The 14,782-nt window shown below is 49.7% G+C and overlaps 6 protein-coding genes across 6 annotated transcripts; 3 read left to right on the top strand and 3 right to left on the bottom strand.

Annotated features, from left to right (window-relative positions):
- Positions 1 to 94: 94 nt before the first annotated feature.
- Positions 95 to 5,331, bottom strand: nscA (non-reducing polyketide synthase nscA; the record flags this gene model as incomplete). Its single annotated transcript, XM_022631040.1, has 5 exons — positions 95 to 1,279; positions 1,333 to 3,945; positions 4,020 to 4,814; positions 4,869 to 5,166; positions 5,231 to 5,331. The coding sequence occupies 5 exons, from the start codon at positions 5,329 to 5,331 to the stop codon at positions 95 to 97; spliced, it is 4,992 nt and encodes a 1,663-aa protein (XP_022489383.1).
- A 743-nt stretch (positions 5,332 to 6,074) lies between these two features.
- PENARI_c007G12135 (uncharacterized protein) lies at positions 6,075 to 7,050 on the bottom strand (the record flags this gene model as incomplete). Its single annotated transcript, XM_022631250.1, has 2 exons — positions 6,075 to 6,779; positions 6,841 to 7,050. The coding sequence occupies 2 exons, from the start codon at positions 7,048 to 7,050 to the stop codon at positions 6,075 to 6,077; spliced, it is 915 nt and encodes a 304-aa protein (XP_022489317.1).
- Positions 7,051 to 7,498: 448 nt separating this feature from the next.
- PENARI_c007G03087 (NAD(P)/FAD-dependent oxidoreductase) lies at positions 7,499 to 9,567 on the top strand (the record flags this gene model as incomplete). Its single annotated transcript, XM_022630823.1, has 6 exons — positions 7,499 to 7,635; positions 7,714 to 7,810; positions 7,881 to 7,923; positions 7,986 to 8,388; positions 8,474 to 9,006; positions 9,065 to 9,567. 6 exons carry the CDS (start codon positions 7,499 to 7,501, stop codon positions 9,565 to 9,567), a joined length of 1,716 nt encoding a protein of 571 aa, XP_022489163.1.
- A 1,343-nt stretch (positions 9,568 to 10,910) lies between these two features.
- PENARI_c007G10729 (uncharacterized protein) lies at positions 10,911 to 11,639 on the top strand (the record flags this gene model as incomplete). The annotated part of the gene is made up of 5 exons (XM_022631183.1): positions 10,911 to 11,045; positions 11,106 to 11,142; positions 11,202 to 11,262; positions 11,315 to 11,408; positions 11,475 to 11,639. The coding sequence occupies 5 exons, from the start codon at positions 10,911 to 10,913 to the stop codon at positions 11,637 to 11,639; spliced, it is 492 nt and encodes a 163-aa protein (XP_022489171.1).
- A 402-nt stretch (positions 11,640 to 12,041) lies between these two features.
- PENARI_c007G06677 (copper chaperone CCS1) lies at positions 12,042 to 12,988 on the bottom strand (the record flags this gene model as incomplete). The annotated part of the gene is made up of 4 exons (XM_022630997.1): positions 12,042 to 12,571; positions 12,650 to 12,784; positions 12,843 to 12,915; positions 12,971 to 12,988. 4 exons carry the CDS (start codon positions 12,986 to 12,988, stop codon positions 12,042 to 12,044), a joined length of 756 nt encoding a protein of 251 aa, XP_022488974.1.
- A 258-nt stretch (positions 12,989 to 13,246) lies between these two features.
- PENARI_c007G03762 (uncharacterized protein) lies at positions 13,247 to 14,738 on the top strand (the record flags this gene model as incomplete). The annotated part of the gene is made up of 2 exons (XM_022630853.1): positions 13,247 to 13,803; positions 13,874 to 14,738. The coding sequence occupies 2 exons, from the start codon at positions 13,247 to 13,249 to the stop codon at positions 14,736 to 14,738; spliced, it is 1,422 nt and encodes a 473-aa protein (XP_022489255.1).
- Between the last annotated feature and the right edge of the window lie 44 nt (positions 14,739 to 14,782).

Genomic DNA, 14,782 nt, shown 5'->3' with positions numbered 1-14,782 from the left:
GAGTTTATATATTTTTAGATTTATTCAGCATAGTTTGAATTAAGTTCCTCGTGTAGTTGACGACAATGCAATCTTTCTCATTCTGTCTTTGCATCTAACAATACTGCTTGATCCAATCCTTGAACTCCTTCACGGTAGGACATTCTAAAAACAAAGAACTCCTAACCTCCAATCTCAACTCATTTCGGAATTTCTCAGCCAGCACAAGAGACATGAGAGAATCAACACCCAGTTCGGGGAAGGTGGCCTCATCAGCGAGGTCCGAGGGCGGATAGCCAGTTTCCTGTCCAATCAACCGAAGGCAGTCGGTGATCACCGCAGGTTCGTTGGCAACAACGGTAGGGGATGAAGACTCGACAACGGGTGGCCTTGACGGTAGAGTTGTTTCGGCGGGAACAAGAGGCTTGGGCAACAGTGCCCGGGTAGGCTGTGTTGCTGATGTCTTTTCAACAGCCGCTGCAGGGGTCGCGAACATGGCTCCCAGAAGAGCTCTCGGTATACGTCGGAATTTGATGTCGCCCAACAAGCCCACAATCTCATTCTCTCGTAACACGTAAAGATCGCCCAGGAACGTATTGGGGTCGCCCTTTTCTGGAATCATGTGCACATAGCTCGTATACTTGACGCCCGGCTCAAAACTCTCTATGCAGCGCAGATCCTTCCATCCAGGCGTGATATAAGCAAACTGCTTCGTGTTCGTCGCATCACTTCCATTCATGACAAACCCAGCCAATTGAAACAAACTGTCGGTCCAGTGAGGAGGGGTGTGCCACTTCCCGTGTCTATCCACTGGGAGGCAGATTTCCGCACAGGCCTCGAATTGATTCAGCACGACTGATTGCATGCCTTGGTAAATGGGACTGTAATCAACGATGTTTCGGAAGAGCTCGTACACCATGCTCCTTGAAAGACGACTTGCTTCTCCTGTAGAGGCCATTGCCATGAGCGTGTCGATGCGCGACTTCAGCAGATGGCTTTGTCGCCCCCATTCCTTTGTCCATGCGGTTGGGTTTTCATAGGTGATTGTGGCTGTAGCAAAGGAGTCTTTCGAGCGCTGACCACTAACTGATTGGGTGTACCATGTAATGTTGGCAGTGGATGTGGCTTGATTGAGTGTTGCATCAATCTGGAGCAGCTGAGACCCTGAACTGCTCTGGTCAAGTTTTTGAGGACTCTGGACGAGCATATTGGTAAGATTCATTGAAGGTTGCTCATCAGAGGGGGCAATAAGCTTGTACAGATATGAGCCCAGAGTGAGAGCCATATCTGTCCAGATTGACTAATTTTAAAGGGTAAGCAGGCAAGAAACACACAAGAGAGTGGAGAACTCACAGCAGACACCACGCCGATTCCGTTAATAGTATGCCCCAGAACTGCATTCATGAAGTCAGACCGTTTCACATCGGTCACAGCAGTGACCTCTACAGTCGAGTCGGTTATTTTCTGGGAAACAATTTGTTGCACAGAGGTACTGTCGATAGACTGTCCAGAGGGTATGGCCTGTTTTCCTCCTCTTTGTGCATTGCCCTTATCTAGAGTCCATGTGCCCTCATACTGAATCCAGTGGTTTTTGTTATTCCACCGGTAGGCGCCTAGCCTCAAAACATTGTATGAATGTTCTTCTGGCTTGAAGTATTCATTCCAGCATACCGGTAGCCCTTCACAATGCATTGCTGCCATTGCTTTGGTCAAGGTAACATGGTTGTCTTCGCCCTTCCGCAAGGATTGGACGATAGGGGCGTCAGAGACGTGACTCTTAACAAATGAAGAGCAAAGCGCATGATGTCCGACCTCGAGCCAGACCGCTTCTTCCGTGATCCCTAGTCCCCTGGCGGTGTTCATCGCGCCGAGGAAGTTGACTGGTTCTCTGGACGCACGGCGAAGGTATTTCGCGTCCACGGTATTGCCATCAAAGATGCATTTTCCAAGCAGAGTAGATATGATGGGGATCTGAGGAGGGTGGAACGTGATATGTCTCGCAGTTTGCTCGAATTCATCAAGAATAGGATCGAGTTGAGCAGTGTGGAATGCAAAAGGGAGATCCAACTCCATACACTTTATGCCACGTGCTTCCAGAGTTGAGCGCACAACTTCGATCTCCTCACGAACTCCGCTAATCACAGTCGACTTCAGATCGTTCATACATGAGATTTCGTAGACGTGAGATTCGGAAATGTTGCGAATTTCTTCAACACTCGCACGCACGGATAGCATGACATGGCTGCCCGCGGTACAAGAAGCCATGACAAGCTCTGCCCGTCGGCCAACGAGATAGATTGCATCCGCAGGCGCAAGAACCTTAGCAGCTACCAAGGCGGCATACTCGCCAAGACTGTGGCCCATGACAAAACTGGGTCGAATGCCCAGAAGCTCCCACAATTTCAAAAGTGCAATCTCAAGAATAAGAATTGCCAACTGTGAGAGGATCGGTGAAACGTTGTTGGCTTCTTCGGTCCTTTCCAATGTTGCAAAAACAGACGGAAATCCCAAATTCAGGGACACCTTATCCAACTGGGCAACCTGATCACGGAAGAAGGGGAAACTGCGCAGAAGCTGTGCTGCTGCTCCACGGTAGAAAGCACCCTGTCCCGTGAAAACGAACGCAACGCCTGGGGCTGTAGCTGGAACTGGTCGCAAGCTTCCAACTTTTTCAATTGAAGACTCAAGGAAACTTCTGAGTTGGGCTTTATTTGTGGCAGAGGTTGCAATGCGTGTATGATGGTGCATCCGTCGGGCACAGGTGGTGTAGGAAAGATCGCCGAGAGTCACGTCGGGATTCGCATCAATGAAATGGATTAGAGCCTTGGTGTTCTCCTTCAGGGATGCCTTGCTTTTTGCAGAAAGGGTGATTGGGTACGCAGCCCGCGACTCTGGGGTCACCTTGGGCTTACGCGGAGCATCTTCCAAGAGCAACGTAGTGTTTCCGCCATGGGCTCCAAAGCTGTTGACTATAGCATATCGTCCTCGCTTTTCAGGCCTGGGCCACTTGGTATGCTCCATAACAAGACCAGTGTTGCGGTTCTTCGTATTTTGCATCACGATTGGATTTATCTCTGTCGTGATACCAATGTGCCGGGGTATTTCTTCATTTTCAAAGGCAAGGAGAACTTTTATCAAAGAAGTCACCCCAGCTGCCGCCTCCCCGTGGCCAATATTGGCCTTGACGGCCCCCAGATGAAGTCGTTGCTGTCGGGCCTGAGTGAGGGGGGCGAAGACACTAGCGACAGACTCGGATTCGACACCGTCCCCTGCTTGGGTTCCAGTTCCATGCAGCTCGACATAGCTCACATCCAACGGACTGACTCCAGCAGTGTGCATTACCTGTCGATAGTTGTCTTTCTGAGCCCCGGCATGGGGATGAGTAATGGATACTGCTTCACACGAGTGGTTGGTGGCACCGGACACGATTGTGGCAATGATGGGATCATTGTCTGCCAGTGCATCTTCCAGCTTCTTGATAACTACAGAGCCTACCCCGTCTGATCGACAGTACCCATCCGCGCTCTTGTCCCAGACCTTGCATTGACCTGTCTTGGACAGAAAGTGGCCCTTGGAGAGCATGCAGTAAATGTCGGAGTTGGTAATGACGTTCAATCCTCCAGCAATCACCATATCCGTTTCACCAGCCCATAGAGAGGAGCAGGCTGCGTTGACTGCCGCCAAACCGCTTGAGCAAGCAGTATCAATGTTGAAGCTTGGACCACCGAAGTTGAAAAAGTAATTGATGCGGCCGTTTCCAAAGGCACGTTCTCCTCCAGGTATACCGTACGTGCCGATTTGTTGCCCGGCGTTTGTTTCACGATAGTCATCGCTGGCCTGACCATAGAAAGTACCAACACGCTTCCTGCACGTGGACGCGGTTCGATCTGGAGCGTATCCAGACATCTCCAGGGCCTCATATGCTGTGACTAGGGCAAGACGCTGCATGGGATCGGTTTGATCAGCCTATTTAGGCTGTTGTCAGTAAGCTGGCATGAGGTATCGCTGGGAGATCAAGATAATTGGAGAAGACGACCTACTTCACGTGGGGACATATTGAAGAATCCGCTGTCGAATAGACCCGGATGGTCAATGAAATTTCCAAATGGAGACTCTGTCGCATTTATTGTCTTTCCAGTCGGGTCGAAGTGGGTCTCCAAGTCGAATCGGTCCTGTGGGACGGTAGTGCAGGTGTTGCGGCCCTCCATCAACAGCTTCCAAAACAACTCTGGGTCGTTTGCTCCTCCTGGTAAACGGCAGGACATGCCCACGATGGCAAGCTTTTGGGAAGGGTTTGGACTTGGAAGTTTAGTTTCTTTGTGGATCCAGTCCATCAAGTTCTGTGTTTTCAGCTGGATGCTTGGAAGACTAGCCCCAATGCTTGCGAGAATCTGGTCCGAGGCCACGGAGCGATGAAACTGATAAACCTCGCATTCTTTGGACTCAACGCTGGAAAGATTCAATGTGATACCCGAGCTGAGCTTGTCAGGGAACAGAGGCATAGTCAATGCCTCCGTGCAGATGGCCTCGTACAGCTGTGCGGCATCATCGGCAATGAATGGCTTTCCCGAGTTAGGAGACAGTAATGGGATATACACCGGACGACGGTTTTCCTTCGCAGTTCCAAAGCCTCTCAGAATTTCATGGACATCTTCATGGCTGTAAATATGTGAGACATGGCAGAGACCCCCGTAAATGGGGAGTGGAGATCGTTTCGCGTTTCGCAGCACGGGCGAATGGCGGAAGAGACTTTCAAGACGAGATGGAGGCCCCGTAATTCCAACCGAAATTGAGTCTGCATGGCTGATGCATACCCGACAAATATCCGAGTTTTTCTTCCAAAGGTTAGTCTCAGACGAACCAAAGTTTAGGATGGCCTCTTCACATACTGTGTCCGTATTATACGCATCCAGTGCATCTTGCACCTCTGCCACATCAAGTCCAGCTACCACATATGCCCAGCTTTTGCGAACCTCGCCCAGAGGCTCAAGCATATGTGATACCCGGCCGACGTGCAATCCAAAGCGGAAGGCCACCCGTACACTAGTAGAACCAGTGTGGGCAAGCTCAAACAGGGATGAAGATGTGGCTACAGCTGCCGCTGAAAACAGCCCTATGCTCATCCCTGCAAGGACCATTCCATCGGACACAGGGAGGTCATAGAGAATACCTTGGGACTCATAATGCCTAGGAGTTGTTGTTAGTACTCGTCTTCGTCGAAAGAAAGCATATGTGTTTCATGGTGACATACCCAATAAGCATTCCAAGCTCCAGCACACAAAGCAATGCTCCTTCGAGAGCTCCTCCGGCAGGGGACTTTTGCAAATCTTCCAGGTTTTCAACCCAGTCCATGATGGATTGGGGAGGAGGGAAGGCATCTTGCATGTGTCGAGGCAAAGCAAGTATCTCTTCCTTCAATCCGAAGGTACCTTCCTTCAAAAAGGTGGTTAACAAGGGTAGCCTACTTTCACGACTCCATCGTTGCAAAGAGCCAAAAAGGTCTGAAAGCCTGTCATGAGGGAAAGTATGGCTGAACAAAAGAAAACGAGATGAGACCCCTTCTTCAGAAGATGTAGATGGGGTGTCCATTTTTCTCAAAATCATGAGATAGAATACCTGGAACGATCAATAGAGTGAGATGTAGTATATTTTAAATGTTTAGCCCTATATTATGTGGACAAACATATTGCACGTGGTGTCTCACTGAGATCTCACGCTAGCCTGCGCCCTCCTCACGGCTCTACAGTCAGGCACCCTTCTGATGTTACATTAAGCCCGGGGTCCGATCATGAACATGGGATTCTAGAGCCGATAACAGTCGGAGAATTTTGTCCATGGCCTGCGAAGTTGTCGGGGTAATATCATAGCTTATCGTGGCTGAACTCTTCTCTTCCTAAGTGGAGCTAACTGACAGTAAGCTGAAGTGACTCTGCCGCTAGCCTAGATTGAATACGAAGGGCTTATTCTGGTGTTAGTTGCAGCTGGTTCCACATTTTTTTAATGACTTTAATTGTCCGCAAATGCTTGTGATATATTTGTCCGAGGGGTGTAGGTCTAGCCAGCCCAAATTGACCATACAGACAGAGCCTTTCAATCTATGTTCGAAGCACAAACCACTTCTTCTCTGCCCCCCCTACCACCGTGAAGCCAAGTTCTCCCTGCTCAGCTAGTTTATACAGGACTTGTGTTATGAAGGGCCCCACCATCGTTTCTAATGCCGTTCCGTAAAGACGGGATGTGACTTCCCGAGCTGTCAACAATGCCTTCTCCTTCAAACTACCTGTCATAAATGTAGAATAAACAGCCTTCTCAAGTACCTCCCAATGCCTAGCGTACACCATGAGCTTGGCGGTTGGATCTTCAATCACGGCGCCATGCCCGGGGTATCCAACTCTTATACTCTCGCTATGCACTCTTTGCCTCATCTTCTGAATGCTCTTGAGATATAGTCCTAAGTTTTCCACGACAACACTGGTTCCATGACCCAGGATATTGTCACCTGTAAATATAGCACCGGTTTCCTCCAAAATAAAACACATGTGGTCTGTAGAGTGTCCAGGCGTGAAGAACGCTTGGATTGTCGCCCCATCAGTCGCAAAGATTTGGCCATCATGTATTGGATTTTGGCCACGGTCAGGATCTGCTTTGTAGATGGCTCCTTCAAGATGCGGATAATGACAGAGCAGTGCGCGCAGACCTCCAGTGTGATCAGAATGCCAATGGGTGAGGAGCACTTGTGAGATGCTGAGATGATGTTGTTTTAAGAAGTTGACCAATGTCTCGATCCAAAGTTGACAACCCTTTGGATCCAGTCAGTTTTTTATTCTAACTGTTTGAGAATTGAGGTTCAAGCCCACTGACCTGTCCTGTATCTATCAAAATCCTTGTCTGGCCGCTCCCGACCAAATATGTATTCGTGCCTTGTAGTTGCATGTCACCAGGATTTCCGCCCAGTATCCTCACGACCTCTGCACTGAGCTCGGTCACTACAGGCAGAGCTGGTAGTTTGGAGTTTCGAATAGCTAGGTAGTCGTGCCATTCCGACTGGGTCCATATTTTTGGAGTGAACATGGTGTTGACAGCTGTACTGAATCGCAAAGCACCCAGAGACAGTAATATTGAAGAATCGAGATACAACTACCTCGGTACCTAGGTATCTCGATGACAAACCGAAACGTGGCATTATTGCCTACCTGTTCGGACCTGAGGATCTGAGGCTCCAGGGCAATCATTTAGGTCGGAGTCCGAGGTATCCACTGTTCCCGCACGGGCGGTCCCATGGCCCCCAACAGCCTCCAGTGAATCAAGAACAGCCCGATTGGCAGGACTCTAGCTCCGCGAGGTTCAACTTTCAACTCCGAGAAGTTATATGCCGTCTTCTTTCGATGGATGGCTCAATTATAAAGTCTGAGGTTGTTGACAAAAGGGTCAAGTCTTTCATCCAACACAACCACGCAGTAACGACACAATACAATCGAAGCATTTTCGTTTTTCAGACTGCAGTGGACTATCCGATAAAATGGCCGCTACACAGACTGTTCCTGAGCAGTGCACCGTACTGGTGGTGGGAGGTGGCCCAGCCGGCTCTTACGCCTCTTCGGCTCTGGCCCGAGAGGGCATCAGTGTTGTTTTGCTGGAGGCTGACAACTTCCCACGGTTAGTCTCCTTGTGCTTTAACAGCCTTCAGTTGCCTGGTTTCACGATTTTCGCAACGGTCGCTAACCTTGACTGTAGATATCACATCGGAGAGAGCATGCTCCCTTCTATGCGCCACTTCTTGAAGTTCATTGACTGCTATGAGAAGTTCGATGCGCACGGATTCCGTGTCAAGGTAAGTTATCAGTCCTGAGACGTAAGGAATCAACATGTAAATCATGAAAATGCTGATCTATTCGTTCTAGAACGGTGGTGCTTTCCGTCTCAATTGGTCCCGCCCTGAGTCATGTAAGTCTATTCAAGCTGAGCATCTCTTCATCATCGTTCAAACCTAACTTTCTCAACCATAGATACTGATTTCGTTGCTGCCGGTGGACCTGGCGGATACTCATGGAACGTAATCCGTTCTGAAGCGGATGAAATTCTCTTCCGTCATGCTGGTGAGAGTGGCGCTAGCATCTTCGACGGTACAAAGGTTACCGGCATTGAATTCGAGGCATCCTCCGAGGACGTTGTTGATCCCGCGAACCCCAACCCAGGAAAACCAGTTTCCGCAACTTGGTCCCGCAAGGATGGCAGCACCGGTACGGTGAAGTTTGATTATCTCATTGATGCCAGCGGTAGGGCTGGTCTTGTCAGCACCAAGTATCTGAAGAACCGTCGGTACAACCAAGGCCTCAAGAATGTCGCCAGCTGGGCCTACTGGACTGGCGGTGGTACTTACGGCGTGGGAACCCACAAGGTCGGCGCGCCGTACTTTGAGGCATTGAAAGGCAAGGAGTCCCTCGCAAATACTTCTCAACATTTTGCTAACTAATGTCATACGTGTAGATGCCAGCGGCTGGGTTTGGTTTATCCCGCTTCACAATGGTACCCACTCGGTGGGTATTGTTATGAACCAGGCCAAGGCAACTGAAAGGAAGAAAGCTATGGATTCACCTTCTAGCAAGGAATTCTATCTCGAAAATCTGAACCTGGTTCCAGGCATCCAGGCATTGCTTGAGAAGGGTGAGATCGTCAGTGAGGTCAAGTCTGCATCCGACTGGTCTTACAGTGCATCATCCTACGCCTTCCCCCATGTTCGTATTGCTGGAGATGCAGGATGCTTCATTGACCCTTTCTTCTCTTCCGGGGTTCACCTTGCCCTGTCCAGTGGGTTGACTGCTGCAGTGACCATTTCTGCTGCTATCCGTGGGGACGTCACGGAGAAGGAGGCAGCACAATGGCACTCCAGCAAGGTTGCCGAGGGATACACCCGCTTCCTTCTTGTTGTTCTCAGCTCCCTCAAGCAGATTCGGGGTGGTGACGAGCCGGTCTTGAGTGACTGGGATGAGAAGAGCTTTGACCGCGCCTTTGATCACTTCCGCCCTAGTAAGTGACTTTCACGCGCTTTCTTGACAACGAATGGTTTGACTAATGATATCAACAGTCATTCAGGGTACTGCGGATGCAGACTCCGAGAAAAAATTGAGCACTGAAGAGATCTCCAAGACCATTGACTTCTGCTTCCGAGCTTTCGCTCATGTTCCCGTTGAGCGGAAGGATGCTCTGCTTGAGAAAATGAAGAACCATGGTGTTTCTGACCCAACCGCCACAGACCTCAAGACCCGCGAAGCCCTTGAGGAACTGAAGAATACCCTCTCACCCGAAGAGTTGGACATAATGAACACTATTCGCGGACGCCGCATGATCCGTGCTGAGGATTCATTGAACATCGACAATTACAGGCTGGATTCCATCAATGGCATGGCACCTAACCTTGAGCGAGGAAATTTGACCCTTCGTAAGGCGGAAATCAACAAGATTGATGTCACAAAGAAGGACCTGCTTTCCCTCCTTAGTGGTGAAGCCGCAGAAGGAGTGCACCACGAGACCGAGGTGGCCAAGGCCCCGGCGGCAGCTGTGGTGGAAGTTGCGGAGTTCGCAACTTGAAAGCATCTGGAGAAAGAGTCCAATCGCCATAGAATGATAGTTACATTTTTGATTTTGCCAGCAATTGCTTGTGTATTGAATTACGTCAATCAACGAAATTTTGAATTTATTAAGTCAACTTGAAAAAGACATCAGTGTCGAGGCCAGTGCGATGGGTCGGTAGATCAACGATTGTTGTCCTGTTGATGATATAGGGTCTTTGTGCTCGAGATTAGGTAGGATATCTCTAACTGGCGTTTTCCAGGAGATAAAAACGACTAAAATAAAGTCACGGACTTGGTAAGCGAGCCCAAGTGATAATACGAAGCCTGTGAATCGGCAGTAGTTCTGATTGCTACGTCGCGGTATCCAAGGTTGTTCTTATACACCACCTGGCCATGATGCAGCACGCCGATAGATATCCCTACTATCCCTGGAATTTGTCGGATATGTTCTAAAGCTGACCTGAGATCTTCCAAGCGAGATAGCAGAGAGGAGTTGTCTTTTGCTGAGGCTGAGGAAACTTTGGGCGGCGAGAAAATGTGTCAACAATCGGCTCCACATGGTCTTTGCTAATTCTAATGCAGTAATCTAATATGACCTAAGACTGTTCTCCGGCACTTCCCATGATAGGTAGACCCTATGCCTTCTAGTTTTGAGAGCGGAATGAGACTAAAGATTATGCACCTCCAGAAATAGGAGGAGTACGGTGAAAACTGAGGGCCATCAAAAAGTAGTCGCAGAGTAAATAGTATTATAGGGCAAGTGCTTCTTTAGGTATGGTCTAAGATAAAAGCGGCGGTAGCTAAGGTAGGAAAGCCCTACCCGGCAGAGGAAATCAAGTACGTATAGCACAGAAGTACTTACTCGAAAACCAAGTTTCGAAGAACTTGCGACGATACCTGCAAAATTTGCAGTACATGCACTCTGGCAATTGGCATTGGGGTGCTACCTGCCCTCGATTTACCAACTTATCTCTCAATGCTTCCATTGGAGCTTGTCTTGAAGATTCGACAGCTCCCTGCGCTACACTCCTATCAAAGGCCCGGCCCGTCCCTCAGTCAGCTGGTCGTGGCGCCGTGGGCGCGGGAAAAGTGACAATTGCCCTGATTCCAATGTCTGTGCTACATCCTTTTTGAACACAAGTCATATGATTTTGTTAACGGGAATTCTATATGGCTACTTCCTATTGGATCCGAAAATACTATCAACCCATGCTTTCAAGAAACCTCGCAGCTATTATCATCAACGCACTAAAGCCATGCCTCAAGGCAACCGAAGCGTCAATCATGCAAATCACGAGGATCATGCGCCATCTCTTCGACAGCTCTTTTGATGCTGGATGATATTCAAAGCCACTCGCAATGCGCCACGGCTTCCCAGTTGCACATGAAATATTTGGAATTTCACAGGCGAGCAACGCCGCCAGCTATCTATTTGTCCTTGCTTTCGAAGAGTCCTTCAAGCTTCAGAATCAAACTTTAAGCCAACGGTTATTGGTTCGTTCTTGGACTGCTCGTTAGTTCACTGTCCAGTATGGTGTTAAATATGTGATCTAGGCGACTGCCGAAGAGTATCTTCACATGGTCTGTCTGAGTAAGTTTGCCCTCCTTCAATGCATGCCAAAATAAACATCTTGCTGAGAATGCGAACAGAGGCGGGTGGAAATATCCGCTTGCTTATCCATGTGATTTATGCAGAGAGCACACATTCCCGGTTAGTCGACCTGTATCATGAGAAAGGTTCAAGAGCTCTAAACATCTCACAGTGCCATCAACCGCGATAAATTGATCGAATTGGTGATTACCGCTGCTCAGTACATGCAAAGTCAAGATGACTATGTGGACACGTCAACTGCAATGGTGAGTATAAACGTTGAATTGTACGGCATGTTACAGGAGGCATTTCATACCAACCAAATATTCCAGATCTACGAGAAAGTTGCCAATGGCGAGGATCTGGATGAAGGGAAGTTCTCTCTTCCAGTCATTCATATGTTCTCGCAGTCTCCCAAACGTCAGTTGCTGGAAGCCATCTTCACTGAAAGGTTGCGACAAGGGACGATGCCAATGGAACACAAACGACTGAGATGAGATGGCGAGCGTGGGCAGCGCAAGTATTGTAGGGGAATCATGGAAGACATCAGAGCCAAAGTCATTACCGGATTTGGGAAGATCGAAAAACAACTTGGAGAGAAGAAATACAACTTCCGGTTGATTTTGGAATTCTTCTCGATGGAGAATTAGTGAAGACGCCTGGGTTGGGGAAATGCTTTCCTTGTTGTATTCAAAATTGAAGATTGAGATTGAAGAATAAATCATACTCTGCCATTCAAGATCATATCTGTGTTATGGCATCCATACCGAAACTCTGTGCATCTCACCGGGTATGAAAATATCTCGCTACATGTCCAAAATTCAGCAATCAGCAGTCACCATAGACCACCAGTAAACACCACACCATTTTGCTGATGGAACTCTACCAAAATCCCACATTCAAGCCATACCCTTAACAACCTGCTCCCGTCTTTCTTGCCAAACATTCTTACCCGAGCAAGAGCAAACCATCTTATCATTATCCCAGACACCAGCACTGCGCGCAATAACACCAACAAGGGTATTCGCATCCTCGCGCGAGAACGGACCCTCGGCGTTCTTGGACACAACCATACTCCTACCAATCAATTCCCAAATAGCAACAGGCCGGTCCAAGAATACACTGCCGCGTCCCTTCTCATCAACATCCACATTTCCGAAGATACCGCGGGGTTCTTTTGGCGGTTGAGCAGCAGTCTCAGAGCCAAGAACCTTCGCTTTGACAGCCTCCCAGAGACCACCGGTTGACTCGGCACCCCGTGAGATATCTCCTGCTTCGCGGATAGTAGCAACGTATTTGCCTGGCGAGAGGCCGTTAATTGTTAAGTCGACGAGAGTCATATTCGAGGAGACCTGGACCATACGGGCCAGGCCGCGGATCTTGTCCGAGACGCTGGAGGAGTGGGTTTCGAGGATGCAGACAGCGGAGCCTGTTTAGGTATATGTGTGAGCCAACGTGTTTCAGAGATCTGACATAGACAATGGCCTCGAACTACGGGGGTCCGTACTGTTTGTAGTGCCGCTGCCGCGGAGGATAGCATCTCGGCCGGTGCTTTCAATGGCGGAGACGATGGAGCTGGGAGGGGCGGTGCCTTCGATGAAGACTAGTTGGTCCTTGAGATTTGCGTCTACCTTATTGATGCCTGTCGAGAGGTCAGACCGGAGGAAGGCGGATTAGGGCCGGTTTCCAGGGATGACTACCTTCCAGATTATACAGGGAGCTGGAAATGGACTTGACGCAGTCCTCGCAGGTCATAGGGACCGCAAAGGTCGTCTATAATTGAGCACGGCATCAGTATGAGATTTGTTGAGTCACTGCACAAACAGACCTGGAATGGTTCGATCATGGCGGGGAAGCTGAGAGTAGATTTCCGACGTCGGTGGCAAGTATTGGGGGTGGTGTGCACAGCTGAAAAAGCACAGTAACAAGAAGAAAAGAGAGATCCGAAGATATATTCACAGCAAAGTGCTACCGCATGTTGCACTTAAATCGCAAGGCGGGGCGCAATTCGGATTTCAAAGCGAAGGAACTCGGCCCATTTCTGATCTCAAACGTCATTCCGGAATCTTCCCCTACCGCACCTCCCCCCGTCGCGCCGGCGAAAATGGCCTCCACATCGAGATGGGCAAACGACGACCCTGAGACCGAAGCAATTATCGCGCAACAAAAACGCGAAAAAGAAGAAAAGCGACGCGCTAAGGCGGAGAAACAGCGGAAGCTCGACGAAGCCAGCAAAGCTCAACAAGCTCGGCAGAATGTTGACAACGCACAAGGCCCCAATGGCGAGTCCGGGCCTCCGATGAAACGGCGGAGACTTTCGAATGACCAGGCCACTGCTTCGAGCGATGCGGAGGTAGCGACGATCGAAAAGGAACAGAAGCAGTCGAGCCTGTTGCGTTTCCCGGTTGGAGAATGGGGGCCCTGCAGACATGTGGACAACTTCGAGAGATTGAACCATATCGAAGAGGGCTCTTATGGATGGGTGTCGCGCGCGAAGGATATCACCACGGGCGAAATCGTTGCGCTGAAGAAACTGAAACTGGATAACGCGCCGGACGGGTTCCCAGTCACAGGACTGCGGGAGATTCAAACGCTGATGGAGGCGCGACATGCGAATGTCGTTTATCTGCGCGAGGTGGTGATGGGGAATAAGCTGGATGAGTGAGTTCTCCTGTAACAGATCTACGTCGGCGACAAAAAACAAAACAGGCTAATCAATTACTCTCAACAGTGTCTTCCTGGTAATGGACTTCCTGGAACACGACCTCAAAGCTCTCCTAGACGAAATGCGCGAACCATTCCTCCCATCGGAAATCAAAACCGTCCTCTTGCAGGTCGTAGGAGGCCTCGAATTCCTACATTCACAGTGGATCATGCACCGCGACCTGAAAACCTCCAACCTATTAATGAACAACCGTGGCGAAATCAAAATCGCAGACTTTGGCATGGCCCGCTACTATGGCGATCCACCACCTAAGCTGACACAGCTGGTCGTGACACTCTGGTACCGAGCACCGGAGCTACTCCTCGGCGCAGACAAGTACGGCACCGAGATCGACATGTGGAGCATTGGCTGTATCTTCGGCGAGCTACTCACCAAGGAACCTCTCTTGCAGGGCAAGAACGAAGTCGATCAGGTATCCAAGATCTTCGCACTGACCGGCCCGCCGAACTCGCAGACGTGGCCGGGTTTCCGCTCATTGCCTAATGCTAAATCGCTGCGGCTGCCGTCGACGTCGGCTACCTCCTCTGCTGGTAATCCGCCTCTGTTGCCTCGGTCTCGGTTCCCTTATCTTACGAATTCCGGGTTGAGTCTTTTGTCCGGGCTGTTGGCGTTGAATCCTTCTTCGCGTCCTACCGCGCAGCAGTGTCTTGCGCATCCGTACTTCCGGGAAGATCCACGGCCGAAGCCGAAGGAGATGTTCCCTACTTTCCCTTCGAAGGCTGGTATGGAGAGACGGAGGCGCCATCATACGCCTGAAGCTCCGAAGCGGGGCCAGGAAGCACCCGAGCTGGACTTTGCGGGTGTGTTTGGTGGTGCTCCTGGTGGAGATACAGGTGAAGCAGGTGCAGGATTTACTCTTCGGTTGGGATAGTCTGATTTCGCTATCTAGTGACCAAGGGTTGAACAAACAATAAC

This window comes from Penicillium arizonense, assembly GCF_001773325.1.
Source record: "Penicillium arizonense strain CBS 141311 chromosome Unknown PENARI_contig007, whole genome shotgun sequence".
NCBI lineage: Eukaryota > Fungi > Ascomycota > Eurotiomycetes > Eurotiales > Aspergillaceae > Penicillium > Penicillium arizonense.
The sequence above is the reverse complement of the archived record's forward strand: the minus strand, read 5'-3'. Positions and strand labels throughout refer to the sequence as shown.